The 15,691-nt window shown below is 47.3% G+C and overlaps 1 protein-coding gene across 2 annotated transcripts in view; it reads right to left on the bottom strand.

The window, feature by feature from the left end:
- Positions 1 to 5,946, bottom strand: part of UVRAG (UV radiation resistance associated) — a 90,941-nt gene extending 84,995 nt beyond the window's left edge. For both annotated transcript variants that reach the window (XM_082778552.1, XM_082778553.1), the window contains exon 1: positions 5,718 to 5,946. In XM_082778552.1, the coding sequence (XP_082634678.1) occupies positions 5,718 to 5,804 (87 nt within the window). In that variant the 5' untranslated portion in view covers positions 5,805 to 5,946. The remainder of the gene's footprint in view (positions 1 to 5,717) is intronic.
- Between the last annotated feature and the right edge of the window lie 9,745 nt (positions 5,947 to 15,691).

Here is a 15,691-nt window from a genome sequence, read left to right as displayed (position 1 = left end):
AGCTGTCTCCTACAGATCATATTTAGAAATCAGCCTACAAAACACACTTACACTCTTAAGTGGGGGGGGGGGGGGGGGGAAAGTACATTATACAAAGCAATAATCTAGCCCCAGATTAACAGGCAGACCTAAACCAGATTAGTTGCAATTTTAGGGCTACAGTTCCAGTTTCACAGCAGCTACTTCCCCCTAACTGGCATCTGTCTCTGTGAAGTGCCAGACCTCGATGCAGCTGGAGAAAGCAGTGTATGTGATCACCAGGTCAACACTCCCACGTTGGTGTTTTACTGGAGGGTTTCTTCCCTCCCCGCTCCGTGTTTGTAGACCGTGTGTGTCAGAGAGAAGTGAAAGCAGCATTCAAATGCACCACTTTCCATCTGCCTTTCAAATTTCCCCCAGCACACTTCGTAGGAAAGAGGAAGTCAAATATTTAAGAGTCAGATTTGTTTTCTTATTACTCACTGGAGTATGTAACAATAGCAACAGAAAGCTGCCTCCAGAAGAGATGCTTTTTGCAGACTGCTTTCACTGCAGAACTGGTACGTGTGCGGCCACAAGCCCAAGGAGCAGGTTTCTTCACTTCTCCCACATGCAACGCCTCGCAAACTCAGCTGCCAACACCTTCAATCAGCCGTCTATGCCACAGTGCCCACGTTATTTATGAGCTGCGTGCATCTTTAAAGCAAGGAAATTGGAAATTTTCAGCTCGTTCTAATTCACCTCATGTTGCTTTACCTCAACTCGCTTTGATGGCATCAAATATCAAAAGCATGTGCGTACCTGAGGTATTTAATTACCCTGGATCGTCGCTTCCGACTGCTAAAAATAAGCTGGGATTTACTACCAAAACCAGAAATACTTTCAGACAAGAAGTGATTTTGTTCCTGGAAAGTTCTTTCCACCTCTTGCTTTGCAGTTCACTTCACTTGTGACTTCCATTCCTTTGTATCCTGGCTTCACACAGCGCGGTAACACGTTTCTGAGGTAAGCATCTCAAGCTCATCCAACTACTAGAAACACCAAAAGCTCCACGACTCCTCGATGTTCAGCATACATTATTTAAATAAATGTAGCTCAATGGGAAGTTTCTTGTACAGCTACTTACTTCTTTACAGTAAGAACCACAGAATAAGAATATAAACCCAAAAAAATCCCTTCACAGTCTTCGAGTTCAATCCCTTTCCATCACAGGCAAGTTATGGAAGGGAAATCTTACGATGTGGTTTCACACTCAAAGATTTCTGGGGGACTTCCTACCCCTAGGTGTTTGCTTCAGAGCCTCGTTTGGCTGGCTGAAGTCCTTCAATTCCTCAGTCTGGTTTTCATCTTCAGTAGTCAAAACAAGGGACTTCTCCCTGCCAAGAATGTTTAGGACAGGGAAAACCAATTGCTTGAGCAATACTGGGATAAGAGAAAATACATCCTGGCCTCACGATGGTTTTACCCAACTACTGGAAATACCAACGTGCCTTCCACGAAACCAGCCCACATCTAGCCTGACAAGTCCTTATCAGCACCGGGTGTAAACAAAGGTGATGGAGAGCAAGGAAGCTTCATGTGGCTCAACGTGGAACCAGTCCAGTGACTGAAGGCTACAGAATGGCCCTGTGAAGTTTCACTGAACATTTGCTCTGCCTGAGCTTTGGGGCTGAAAACTCTTTGCTGCTCCACTCCACAGCTTTCATCACCTGACAGCAGATGGCTACAAGCTGAAAGACACAGAAGATGCTGGGTTACCCAGATTTTGGCCTGATAACGTTCGTGGCTACGCACAGTGACACAGCTCACCCCTTCCCTTCTTACCACCACGTCCACATTCACAGCTCCCCGAAACGCACCCTCCTGAGCAACACATTCAAAGCCTTTAAGTCACTCGCCTTTGAAACCCACTTAGGAGTTAAGCACAACAGGGCACACAAACACAATTTTCCAGCACTGAGTTGGAATTAAAACCTCTGATAGAAGAAAATTAACTGAGTACAGCTCCTAGTAACTGTAACAGCTGGCTTTTTTTTCCCCTGTCCATTACCCAGAGAGCAGAATTCTTTTCTACATCAAGTTATCAATAGTAGGGGCCCAAGAGCTGAACAACTTCCTGGGAAAACGCTGGTCTTGCTACTAGAGATGGAAGTGCTACTTGGTCCCCTTACAGGCACAAAACACCACATGTAGTTTTCTCCAATAATTTGGAAGTAATTCACAGGTGATCTCCAGAAGAAAGCCTCCTGCAGCTGCTCAGTCAGACCTGTGAACATCACGACAGGAGCAGCCCCAACTTTTTACCTCCTAGCTGGCTGATAGTCAAGCAGCTGATGAGCTTTTTTTTTTTTTTCTTCCTTGTGGCTGGTGTAGAGTGAAACTGTTCAGGGATGAGCTGTGAAGCATCACTTCAGAAGTGACATTTCATGTCCCAGGCAAAAAGGCACATCTGACTCTGCACCCGCCTGTTACACTGAAATCCACGCTGGGTTTTGTTTGCCTCCCCCCATCATAATCCACCTTTTTCACAAGAAAGGAGTAAAGCTGGAATCAACAGCAAAAGTTTCTCAATTTGAGCACGAAGGAGAAGTTTAAGTGCTGGAAGCTCTGGTGCTGAAGTCCAAGCAGGCTGCTCTAGCAAGCTCCTGCCCCTAGCCAACCACACACGATATCTTTTTTGGTCAGTAATTAACACAGTAACATCCAGCAGATCATCTGACTGCAGCGTGACTGCCCGCTCTACGTTAAAGACTGCATTTTTTGGCCAAATTCTTCCAACTCGATTGTAAGCCTGAAAGGTCTGAGTCCCCCCATTCCTTTGAACTGCTTATAAAGGCAGGACTGAAAAGTTTCTTCTAAGCTTCTGCAAACCAGTAAGAAGTTATCACGACGCTCCTGGCTTTCTTGCACCAAGCAGCTGGGAAGAGATAATGCTGAAGAATTTCTGCTTTCAACTGCAGTTGTTTCAAGACACTTCAGGAGGAGAAAGAAAAGGGACATTGTGGAACAATTAAGGACACAAAATGGAATGAAGGCTAACCAGATGCATTTTTCTTTACAGCTCCACCATCTATTTCTCCCATTTAAAAGGGAGAAAAAAGCAAAATACAGTGTTAGGCCAGGTCATCCTACGTGTAATCGCATTAAGGTATGGGTAATATTAAGTCTAAACTGAGATCTACATCTACAGGTCATATTAAATCTAAACTGAAATCACACCTTCAGCCACTGAAAGCACTCACCTCAAGCTCACAAGTTTAAGAATTTACTCTTTAGAGATTCATAACCATGACTTCAACCACCTCACGTTCATCCTTATACTCCAAAAAGGCAGCACCAGGTGTTCTGCCAAGAACTGCCTAGTGAAACAAATCACTGGGTCACATTCTGTGCTAGCAGGTAGCAAACATTACCTCGTATTACACAGCACCCGCTCGGATCAGACACATTTCTTGCATTATTCAGGTGGAGCACTGAACTGCAATGACTTTTCCATTCGATTTCTCATTTCTGCAGTAAAACACCCTCGGGGAGGCAGCCCCTCGAAGGCATTTTGCAGTTCAGTAAGAGACTTCGAAGCTCAGATAACAAATCCTCCTCTTTCCCTGTATTATCTGCATATGAGACTTCATTTTCAGAGCTTTTCAATCCGATGGCAAGCACTGGCACAAAACACAGACACACAGGCCGTGGATTTGCAGAGCACACGACAAAACAACACTTCAGACTGTTGCAGGCTGCTGCTTGCTACAATTCACATTTCTGCAGCATCTCCACCAGCATCCTACAGAACTCAAACTAAATATTTACTTGGCTGGAGCAGCCTCTAATTGACGGTTCAGTTTCTGTTCCTACGAACTCCTACAAAAGTTTCTACTCCCAGAGGAAAACCAGGAAAAAAAAAATTGTTTTGGTCTCACTTTCACAAATGAATTCCAGTGACTAATACTAAGGCTTCTCCCTGCAGCGCGCACTCGGTTCTTGCACAAGCCTGGGAAAGAATAAAACCAGGAATTTAGCAGGCAGAAGGCGGTACTTGATCCCCTGAACGACGCTCAGCACCCTGCAAAGTTCACCCAAAAGAGAGACCCTCAACTCAGGGTCAGCACTGGCGCTGCTCCCGCAGCCAAGAGCCATCTCTATCCTTCCTCTGAGGGCCTGGTAAGTCGCTCCCACCCCAGGAAAGGTTGTGGCAGCTGGAAATGAGGTGATCTATTGATTTTTTCCTCCAGGAATGCTTTGTTTTCACACCTGGAAGCACCCAGCTGAAGCAGCTCAGGCCACGTGCCTCGATCATAACACCACCAACAGTGCCCCAAAACTTCCAGGACTTCCCTAGCACTGAATTTCTGCAGAAAAGCAAAAACGTGCTCGGTCACTACCCCCCCCCCTCCAGCACCACTGGAGCCACAGGAGGGGAAAGGGCACAGGCCGAAAGATTGCTAAACCCTCGAGCAGAGCCCAGGCTGCCTCGCTTCACCTTGCTCCCAATGCTGCCCGAAATGAAAGCGCCGGGCTCTGTGGGACGGCTGCCCAGTAACCCAAAAGCCAAGCATCAGCAAACAGGAAAAACGGAGCTTGTCAAAGGAAGGATGTGCCGGGGAGGGGAGTTTTCACTCCTTTCCAGAATACACCCCGCAGTCAGCCCTCCCTTCTCCTCAAGGCACCCCAAGGATCCCGTCCTTTCACCTCAAGGGGTCCTCGTACCCCAGAGAGCCCCCCCATCACCCCAGGGGATCCCCACATTTAAGGTAAAGCCTCCTTCACACCCCAAGACACCCCCACAACTCAGGGGAGCCCCCCTTCACCTCAGGACCCCCCTGTTCACCTCAGAGGAGCCCCCAAACCCAAGGGACTCCCTCCTTCCACTTCAGGGAGCTCCCCCTTCACCTCAACACACCCCCAAACCCCAAGGATCCCCTCATTTCACCTCAAAACACCCTCACACCTCCAGGGAGTCCCTCTTCACCTCAGCAGACCCCCCTTTAAACTCAGGGTCCCCCTCCTTGACCTCAGAGCTCCCCCACATTCCACAGAGCCCCCTCTTCACCTCAACACACCCCCAAATCCCAGGATCCCCCCCCATTTCACCTCAGAGTAACCCAAACCTCAGGGGAACATCCCTTTCACCTCAGGGTCACCCCTCTTCATCTAAACACACCCCCAAATGCCAAAAGACCCCCCCCATTCCACCTCAAAACACCCTCACACCTCAGGAGCGCCCCCTTTCACCTCAGGGCACCCCCTATTCACCTCAGGGCTACCCCTTACCCCATGGAGGAGCCCCCCTTTCACCTCAGGACCCCTTCCTTCACCTCAGAGGAGCCCCCAAACCCACGGGGGTCCCCCCTTTCACCTCAGAGAGCCCCCTCTTCACCTCAACACACCCCCAAACCCCAGGAACCCCCCCCTTTTCACCTCAAAACACCCTCACACCTCAGGATCCCCCCCCCTTTCACCTCAGCGTCCCCCTCCTTCACCTCAGAGCTCCCCCATACTCCACAGATCCCCCCCCTTCACCTCAACACACCCCCTAACCCCAGGGACCCCCCCCCATTTCACCTCAAAACACCCTCACACCTCAGCACTCCCCCCCTTCACCTCAAGAACCCCCCTTTTCACCTCAATAAACCCCTTATTCACCTCATAGATCCCCCCTTTCACCTCAGGGATCCCCCCCTTTCCACCTCAGGGCGCCCCCACCCCTCACAAACCCCCCTCCCCTTTTCGCGCCTTACCTGCTGCGAGGGCAGCTCCACATGCAAGGCCCGGCTGCCGGAGCCCGGGGGCAAGGCGGCGGGGCCGGCGGCCGAGCTCATCATCATCCTAGGGGCGGCGGGGCAGCAGCAGCGGCGGCCGACCGGCGGCTGCTGCTGCTGCTGCTGAGCATGGACCCGGCGGGGCCCCCCCTCGCCGCTGCTGCCGCCGCCGCCGGGCACGAAGGGGTTAATGGCGGCGGCACCAGCGACCCGCGCCGCTCGCTACGGAGCCATATTACCGCAGTGCCGGGGGGGCGGGGGCGAGGGGCGGGGCTAAGCGAGCAGCGCGCACGCTCATTGGTCAAAACCCCCCGGAGGCGGGAAGGGCGGGTGGGTTGCGGAGGTTTCTATAGGCTGTCGGGCACGTCAATCCGCGCCGCGCTCCGGCCGCCTCTGTCAAACGGTTGGGAAAGGGGGGAGCGAGGAGGTGATTGGCTCGCTGGCTTCCGGAAGGCGGGACGGCGCCCGCAGGAGCGGCTAGGGATTGGTGGAGGCGCGGGTTTGATTGACGCCCGCGTCACGTGGTGGTGGTGGAGGGGAGCTGTTTATATCACGTGGGGAGGACGAAAATATTTTGCTCGGGGGGCGGGGGCGGAGGAGGGAGGGGGGAGGTGTCGCCATGGCAACGGGGAGCGGCCTAGGCCCTGCTGAGGGGCGGCCGGGCCTAGGGTCCCTTATGGGGTGGGTGCTGAGTCCTAAAGGGCACGGTCCCTTGGTTCCACCAGTAATCTACCTCATATCCCACCATTTCACCCAGTATTGAAGCAAAAAGCACCATATCCCACCGTTCTGCCCCATATATGCACCAACCATGTTGTGCAAACGTGCCCCACACGATGCTCGCCCACCCCAAGCTGTCCCACGTCACGCCAACAACTCGCCATCCCACCCCACGTCATATCTACCTCCCCTTCATCTCGCCAGCCTGACCCACGTCATCCTGCCCAGCCCAACAGCTGGCTGATCCACCCCACAGGACGCCAACCCACTGCTGGTCATTCCAGTGCTCACACCAGTCCATATGCACACCAGCCCACCCCATGTCGTGCCAAGCTGTCCCATATGACACCAGCTCACTCCTCATGTACTCCAAACGTCACACCGAGATGCCCCACAACACTCTAACCAACCCAACAGTTGGCCAACCCACACTAACCAACCCAACTGTTGGCCAACCCACCCCACATCATGCCAACTCATCCCATAACATGCCACCCCACCCCACATCACATCAACCCATCCCCACACCGTACCAAACCACCCCACATCACATCAACCCACCCCATACCATGCCAAAACACCCCACATCACATTGACCCAACCCACAACACACTGACCCACCCCCCATTGACCCACCCCACATTGCGCCAACCCACCCCACATCAGGTCAACATTGACACCAACACAATAAATCCTGACACAGCCCTCTCCATGCTGTCCATCTCCATCCCATCCCACCCCACCCCATCCCATCCCATCCCATCCCACCCCACCCCATCCCATCCCACCCCATCCCATCCCACTTGGGCAACCTCCATCCCCAACAGTAGGACCATCCCCACCACCCCCATACCACGTCCACCTACCGCGCAGCACTGGGAGCGCCAGTCCTGTCCCCACGTCCCACTGGTGCCACCGGTCCCCACGGCACCCTGCAGAGCTGGGAACGCCTTCCCAGTGTAGGCAGCCACGCTGGAAATGCTCGTCCCCATCACTGCAGGGACAGGACCCCAGTGTGGCTGCAGCAAAGCAGCCGTCACCGCAGCGCTCCACCAGGAACGCCTGTCCTGCCGCCCCAGCAGCAGCACTGGGAATGCCTGTCCCCAGTGCGCCGCGGCACTGGAAATGCCTGTTCCCACCAGGCCGGGAGGCTTTGGAAGGGCTGAGCACAGCGTGCAGTGCTGGAAACTCCTGTCCTCTCCTCCACGTGGCCCCGTTCGGCCTCCAGCCACGGTTGTTGGTGCAGATGTCCTCACCAGGAAGACCTCCGGTGGAAGACCATCACGTCTTCATGCACCTCCACCGTTCATGGTCATGCAATATTCATGCTGAGTTGATGTAGTTGTACCAATATTCTCTATAGCATGCATTTCAGTCATGGATAGCTTATGGAGAATGCATTAGTAACAATTTTAAAGAGGAAAAATTGAGTGGGAAGTCAAGTTTTCTGGAGCTTGATGGCCATCCATGCAGAAGCCATGCTCTTTCATTCCTCCTGTGTGCTCTGCCTTTCCCCAAAATACCTCTCAGGAGTGAAAATTAAAGCTGACAAACTGTCCCTTGATTAGTGTAGGTGGTTTCACCACACAGTGACATGTGAGTGGGGACTTTCTTCAAAACTTTAACTGAATCGCGTGATTCTGCGTGGGGGTGCCCAACAAATTTGATACCTCGAGCTTAAGTTTCAGACACCGTGAGCCTGGAGTTGTGTTTGAATTCTGGATGCTGCCATTTCTATTTAGAAGAACTATTTCCAAATAATGATGTATATTTGGAAAATCTTCTGGGAACTGGTGAAATCTCATTTTTTATTCTTGTGAAAAAAAAAATAATTTGCTGTTTCAGTATTTTCTACAGTAAGTGCATTACTTTCAAGCATTCAGACTCCTGAGCCATGTTCTCAAGCGCAAGGTTTAAACATAGTAATTTTGGACCTGTTGTATCAGTTTTATTCACCTCCTGGTTCCTGGTTCATTACAATGCACGTGCTCCTTGCTTTTGAACTCTATCTTTATGCTGGAAGATTGAAACCTGCTTTCTAGAATGAAATTTTGTTTTGTTTTGTTTTGCTTTTCAGTCCAGAGGTGTGAAAAACATTTGGAACAAAATTGTTCATAAAATCAAGAGACTTAGTAATGCTTTATGACTTAGAAATTCTTCAGATATGCTTCCTCCAGCAAAACTAACCCAGCACAGAATTACATATAATATCAGAGAAAATCACAGTTGTAGGAATAGAGCTATTTCCTAGATAAATCACTAAAATGGTTTATGGAAACAGCATGAACGTGCTGCTGCTTGTTTGCCCATAGCATCAGAGAATTAAAAAAATCATTGAATCCTGAGATGATGGGTGTCATAAGTTGGAGTTGTTCTGGGTTTGGTTAATAGAGACGCGAACAATTGGACTCGCAGCAGAAATTCAATGCCTCGCTGCACAAACCCAGCTGCTGTGACACCCCTGCAGGTTCCAGAGAAACACTAAACAATGAAACACCACCACCGCACAAAAAAAATTAATTGTGTGGTAGGATATAAGCAACTTCAAGTGCTTTCTGTCCTCGGTAAACTAATACACTGTGACCAGTTTATGCTGATTTCATGAATTCAAAGTCCACGCTACATGACAGTAGGCATTACCTGCAGAAAGACTCCCATGCTGTGGAGAGCAATAGCAGGGCTTTCCTATTGTTATTCAGTTTAATGAATTTCTCATTGAAAATTCTCTGAATTCTCTTCCTTTGAAATACAGGTTTTGTTTAGCAAAGTAATATGACTTACTTCAACATAGCATCTCTCATGCCCTGTATATGGAGATTGCACTTAATTTGCTGCTTAACATACACTAAGAGATCTAACCCTTAATTCAGGTACTAAAGAGCAAAATTTCAGAGGAAAATTCAGACATAAGCCCAAATCAGCAAAGCCCATGTTCATTTTATAGCAGTGGAATTGATATAACTCCAAAAAAAAAAAAAAAAAAAAGCCCTTGCAGATTTCCAGGTCATGTTAGTTGAGGTTTTGGCCTCATATTTCACACTTTTTATTTATTTATTTATTTATTTATTATTATTTTCCTGCCCTTTATTTATTATTATCCTGCCCTAAATTTATATTTATTTATTTATTATTATTATCCTGCCCTATTGTGACAAGGACCTGTTCACACAAGGACATTACAGAATGGCCCTTATACACGATACCATACCCACAGCAGTAGTGAGGTCTTTTTGGGGAATACCAGGGCTAAGGTTTTCATTTTACATTTGATTTCCATCAGCTTTGACAGGTTAAGTCCAGCCCTTGCCTAGTTCACGTCACTATTCAACATGATAAAGAACCTAATCAGGAAATCTGGAGACACTTAATAACCTGGATAAGGTCCGAGTGCAAACAAAATAATCATCCCTTTTGGGCTTAAAATAATTGGTTTGCTAATTAATAAGGCTTGGTGGATTATTTTAACCAGAGTATTCGCAAGCTGCACCTGGGGAGGGCCATGGCTTCTTTTATCCTTGGTGCATCAGCAGTCCTACAGGAGAGGTCACATTGGAAGAGTCCTGCAAATCTCAGCTGCACACCCGGTATTACGTAGGACCCTGTGTAATTTAGTGACGCCCTAGGAACTTGTCATTTGAATTTCTAACCACATGAAAAGGCCAGTGTTATCTGTCCGCATAGTTTGGAAGATGACAGCACCACCTTTATTACGTCCCAGTGGATGTTCTTGGGTCTGTTTAGCAAAACAGATTAAATTCCTGCGGCTGCAGCAAAATGCACCGATGCATGCAGCAGCCCGCTCCCATTACCTGCCCAGCTGCTGCTTTGCTGAAGTGAATCCAGCAAGCTAACAGGGAAAGAAGGAGTTTTCAGAAATATCACCTCATTTCTCGGAAAAGTGTGTAGATGCTAATTTGCACATGAGGTCTTCACACATGGTCTGAACTCACATCATCAGCCACTCACTTCGTTAGAAAGTTAGAAATGGTTTCCTCTGAGCATTTGTTTGGAAAGCAAGGCCAGAAAACACTCGAAATTATTGTGGAGAGAATTTTAAGATGTATTTTTAACCAAATAAGGTAAACTGCCTTGCAGAATAAAGCAAATTTTTAAAAATCTCTGTGGAAAGCTAGATGAAAGGCCACTCAGAAAGATGTAAGTGTTGCCAGAAGTGCTATTTGCAACTTTTTGTGTTGTATTTTTTCACACTTCTGTCTCAGTACTGCTCTTGCTTGGTGGCACTCAATGTGAGACACAAGGGATGGTGTCCTTTAAAACAAAGAGGGTCTGACTGCAGGTCATTTCAATTTAATAGATTATTTTATTTTATTTTATTTTATTTTATTTTATTTTATTTTATTTTATTTTATTTTATTTTATTTTATTATTTGCAAATTTTGGCATGCCAGAACCATAGGGAAAGGAAGCAATGGCCTTGTGGCTAATTCCTACCCCTGCCTTAGATCGGCTAAAATATGCTTTTTTTATACTGCTACGGGGTATTAGATCATTGCAAAACCACTCAAGTGAGCAAACACACTTCATTGACAGATGAAAGGATTCCAAGTGCAGACCTAAACACTTAACTTTTTCGATGTATTTAAAGAAGTGGGAAAAGCTTGAGCTTTGCCACTGAATGCCTGTTAAATAATGTAACTTACAGCCACAGCAGTGGGGGTTAAAAGAGCTTGTCCAGCTCTGTTTTTGAAGACATCAAGCTTGAGCAACAGGGACTAACATAAGAGGCTGTGTTTGTGGGTGCTAAACCCTGGACCTGTTATGTACGGAGTGTTCTTGAGTCTGTGTTTCTAATTGCAGGCAGATACGCTTGCACTGTCCCCAGAGCTTATCTTAAACTGCTGTAGGACATCTGCAGCTACCTAATAAAGATGTTTATTTCTGAATAAATAGCAACATATATCTGTGGTCATCAGCTGAAGGGCTGTCAGGGTACGTGCTGACTCTGGTCGACATGGAAAATGTTCAGAAAAATGCTGAAAATGTGCAAAGGTGAGTTAAACCACATTAAATCCCAAGGAGAGTTTATTAATTTGCAAGGAAATTGCCATTCATTTGCACTTCACAATCGCTGTCAGATGCATAAGTGGTTTTGTTAATTGATTTCATTAACTTGTCATAAATTTCCTGAGTGTCCCAATACAAATAAACCCCACATCCGATAGATTTCATTGTATCTTTGACATGCAATCAAGCTATTCTGGTCACATTATGTGCACAAAGTCCCCTTTCAATAAAAGCAATCTTGAAGTCAGCTCACAACTGATAGGCAATTTCCACGGAGAGCATAGAAGGGGATTCCTGGTGCTTTGGTGTGTAGGGTATCTACATTATTTTCCATTATTTTCCATTGCTTTCATGGAAAAACTTCCTGCTCAGACTCACTGAGCAAACAGATGTTTAAATGAGATAAACTCTTGAGGGAGACCAGCAGCAGCATCCCAGAACAAGGGGATCCCTGCTTCAACCCTTACAAACTGCCCTTGTTCCCAGATGGACAAGGTTGTAGAGGAAGAATTGTTTTGTAATTGCTGTCATTGTGAGTGTCTCTTTGCCATGGGCATGTTAGCTTTTGGCACCAGGGTTCTTCCCCCATCTTCACAGCACAATCACTAAATAGCGAGTAACAGCCAGGAAAATAAAGCTTATTTCTGGGAAAACATGCAATGCTTTCAACTATACTGCTCTAAAAATGTGCGTGTATTATTGCCTTGAAGCCTTCAATACAGTAAAACATTGTGGTTTGGGGGAAAGGGTGTTGTTTGTCCTGCTGGTTTTTCTGGGCAGCTTGAGAAATGTGTTCACAGACTGAAGCCACCCAGCCAAGACAGGCTGGTCTCAAACCCACTGAAGTCAACAGATCGAAATTGAACACCTTTGGTGCTTTTTGGATCAGGTGTATGGTGAAGGGAGGGTTTGAAAAAAAAAAAAAAAAAAAAAAAAAAAAATCCCACACCTCATCCAGTCCTACTGGCTTGGGATGAGGTTTACCAGATGGCTACGACATGATGAGGGTGGTGGGGTGGTGGGATCCAGTTCGATGGGGGATGCTCCAACAGTACCAGTTCGTCCATCATCCCTGACACAATCTCACCCACTGGGTTACAGTAGAACCTGTATATGTGAACCCGATTTTTATTTTGGAGAAGATATTTCAGCCCATTTACTCCAGCCAGAGCATTGCCGGTTAGTTTGGAAGTTGTTTGAGTTGGCTGGCTGAAAAAAATCCAAACAAAAGCTTATTGTCTAACAGAGCTGGAGGGGGGGCGAAGTGGCAGGGGGTTGTAAAAACTCCCTTCAGAAGGATGTTATTGCTTCACCACTGTTGCCGTAAAGAAAAGCTCTTAACAGGAAAAGTTTAATGAGATCAATAAATGTTCAAAGAACCTCACAAAAACCTTCTCCATTTGGAAGCAGCGAGAGCCAGCTCTTGATAATACGTTGTGTTTTTGGGGTGGTAAACGAGAATTGCTGCCACGTGAAGTCATGCTGTGATCTTAGCAGGTCTCACAAGCAAGGCAGAATTGGGCCAAGACAGCTTGGGATGTTTGAAAAAGGCCTCCTGGAAATGGCACTTGGGATTAAAGCCATGAGCTTGTGGTATGCTTACTCAGGGACACATCTGCATTAAACTCACACGAGTTTTTGGCTTCCCAGGACCCGTGTATGAGGTTAGGGTGAAGGATGGCTTGCCTCCTGCTCGATCAGGGCTTGGCAAGGTGGTGTTTTGCCCTCTGAATGCTGTTGCAGCATAGCTGGGAAAATGTGGTGCTGTTTTGGCTCAGATATAAAACCAAAACTCCAGGCAAAGCCATTAGATGTGCTCCAAAATAGAAGGTACTGGATGAATCTTCATGATTACTGAATAGTCTTGGTAAGTTAACAGAGACTGCTGAACAGGTTTATTTCACCCTACAGAAAATGAGTGTGTCACGGACTAAAAGGCAGAACAGGAAACAAAAAGTAAGGGAGAGAATTAATCAGCTTGGGAGAAGGAATGGTATTTACCAGTATTTTTCCCTCAGGGTTTTCAGTTGGCTATAGGAGAAGGCTGTATCTGTATTCACCAAATTGTATGCTTTGGGACCACAGCAGACAGAGGAATTACAGGTCTTACCTTATATACTGTGGTGTTGATCCTTCTGGGGGCAGTCCTAGGGCTGTGCAGGTGAAAGCAGGACACCTCTGCAGCTCCCCAGCCGAACACGTGTGCTGATGGTATCGCTAACACGTCACATCTCCTGTGTGGGATTTAATTGGTAGGAGATGGAAAAGAAGCTGGAAGCACTGTTACAAGGTCATACATTGAGCTGAAGTGTTACCCTCCAATAGCCTAAATGCATGACAGAAAACCTCAAATGCTGTTTTCCCTTGGGATAATTATAATTTAATAGAAAGTTTCAGTGGATCTAGAAGACAAGCTATTGTTTTGGAGAAGGAAATGACAACAGGCAGCTTCTTTGCTCTGAAAGCAAATCCACCACCTTGAACTTTGCTAATTTGAAAGAAATTCAATCAGTTGGAAGTTTCTGCTTTTTTGCAGGATGCTGTGTCTGCACAGGGACACCCGCACCAAAGTAGTTGTGTGACCGTTTTGCACATGGGCTCCATCACACCCAGCCACCCCAAAGTGCTCGTTCCCAAATCACTCACCGGGAACTAAACTAAAAGCCCATGTGAACCAAGCAAAAGAGTTCTTCTGACTTCAGTGAACCTTACATCAAGGCCAGAGTTTAGCAAGTCACCGCTGAAGAAGTACTGGGTCTCTAAATCGCTGCAACAACTGTTATCCAAGCAAGATGCAAAAAAAAAAAAAAAAAAAAAACTAAGCTCCTGCTCAAGCATGGTCATGAAATATCCCCTGCCACATTGACAGGAGTCTCCAAAATAAATTTATCTTCTGCTTGATTTCAGTCAAGTCCTTTCCCTTTACTGCATTTCCATCTTGCAGAGGTGTTGTTCTGCCTCCCTGATGGGTGAGGGTGCTTCCCACCCCGTAAGTGGTTGCATTTCACCAATGAGCAAAGCAAATCCTTGTGTGGAGTATTTATAGAGCTCTTTCAAGCCTTTTGAGTTGAAAGCCTCTGCAGGATGATCCATTAATGAATATGAAAGAAAAAAAAAAATCGATGTAGGCATTGGCTGGGAGCCCTCTGGCTGTAAAGCATCCCCAAGGCAGCATTTGTACTGAAATCTTTCTTGATCTTTGACTCACCAGGTATCATTTCTAGGTCAGAACATTTTGACTGACTCTTCACGGATGAAGCACATACATCCTATACATCCATTTAGCACAATTTACTTCCAGGTGGTTGGAAGGCACATCCAGGCCCTCCAACACAACAAGGAGGGAGAATGAATGGGCGTTGTGGTTCTGATACCTGTTCTGATAAGGACTCCTAACCCTCCTGGTCTTTCATTGAACAAGACGTGTCTCAAGACCCTCAGCCCCCAGCCACTTGGTCAGGGGTAACAGGCAACAAAAAACAGGCTAGTTTTGCCCAAACTCATGCTCTCAGGGCAGGAAGAATAGAAACAAATGTGACTCCAGTTCTTTCTGATGCCTGACTGGGAGAGCCGTGGCTTTTTATTAAGGAGCCTACAGCAAGAATGCTTTGGGGATAGCACACAAATGAAATCATAGAATAATTGAATTGTTTGGATTGGAAGGGGCCCTAAATCTCATCTAATTCCACCCCCTGCCATGGTCAGGGCCCCCTGCCCCCAAACCAGGCTGTCTCCAGCCCCATCGAGCCTGGCCTTGGGCACTGGCAGGGCTGGGGCACCCCCAGCTCGTGGAGCAAAGCCAGGAAAAACTCCCTATGTCTCATCAGCCAGTATGAGTGGATCAGATCTGGAAAAAAACAGAGGACCAGCCAATGCTCAGACCATGCACAGAGTTCAGATCCCCGCCAGGCTTCTTTTAAAGTCTTTTACAGCCTGTTAAAACATCCTCATCTCTATGTTCCCAAGGCTCAAGGAGAAAATAAAACCAGCAACCTCTGCATCAAACTTTTTGTTTCATGCCCTTTCAGCTCCAAAAGGTGGTCTCATGAACCCCTGGCAGAAATTTGCCCATTTTCATGATACCAGGATTCTTCCTGAAAGGGAAAAGCCTCATTTAACTGAGCTGTTGCCAACTAGCACCATTGTCCCGAGGATCATTTTACTGCGTGAAGCTCAGGAGGCTTTGCCCTGTCGAGATTCATTTGTTA

The sequence above is a fragment of the Aythya marila genome (genome assembly GCF_965140915.1).
Source record: "Aythya marila genome assembly, chromosome: 1".
Taxonomy (NCBI): domain Eukaryota; kingdom Metazoa; phylum Chordata; class Aves; order Anseriformes; family Anatidae; genus Aythya; species Aythya marila.
Note: the sequence above shows the minus strand (reverse complement) of the source record. Positions and strands in the feature narration are given on the sequence as shown.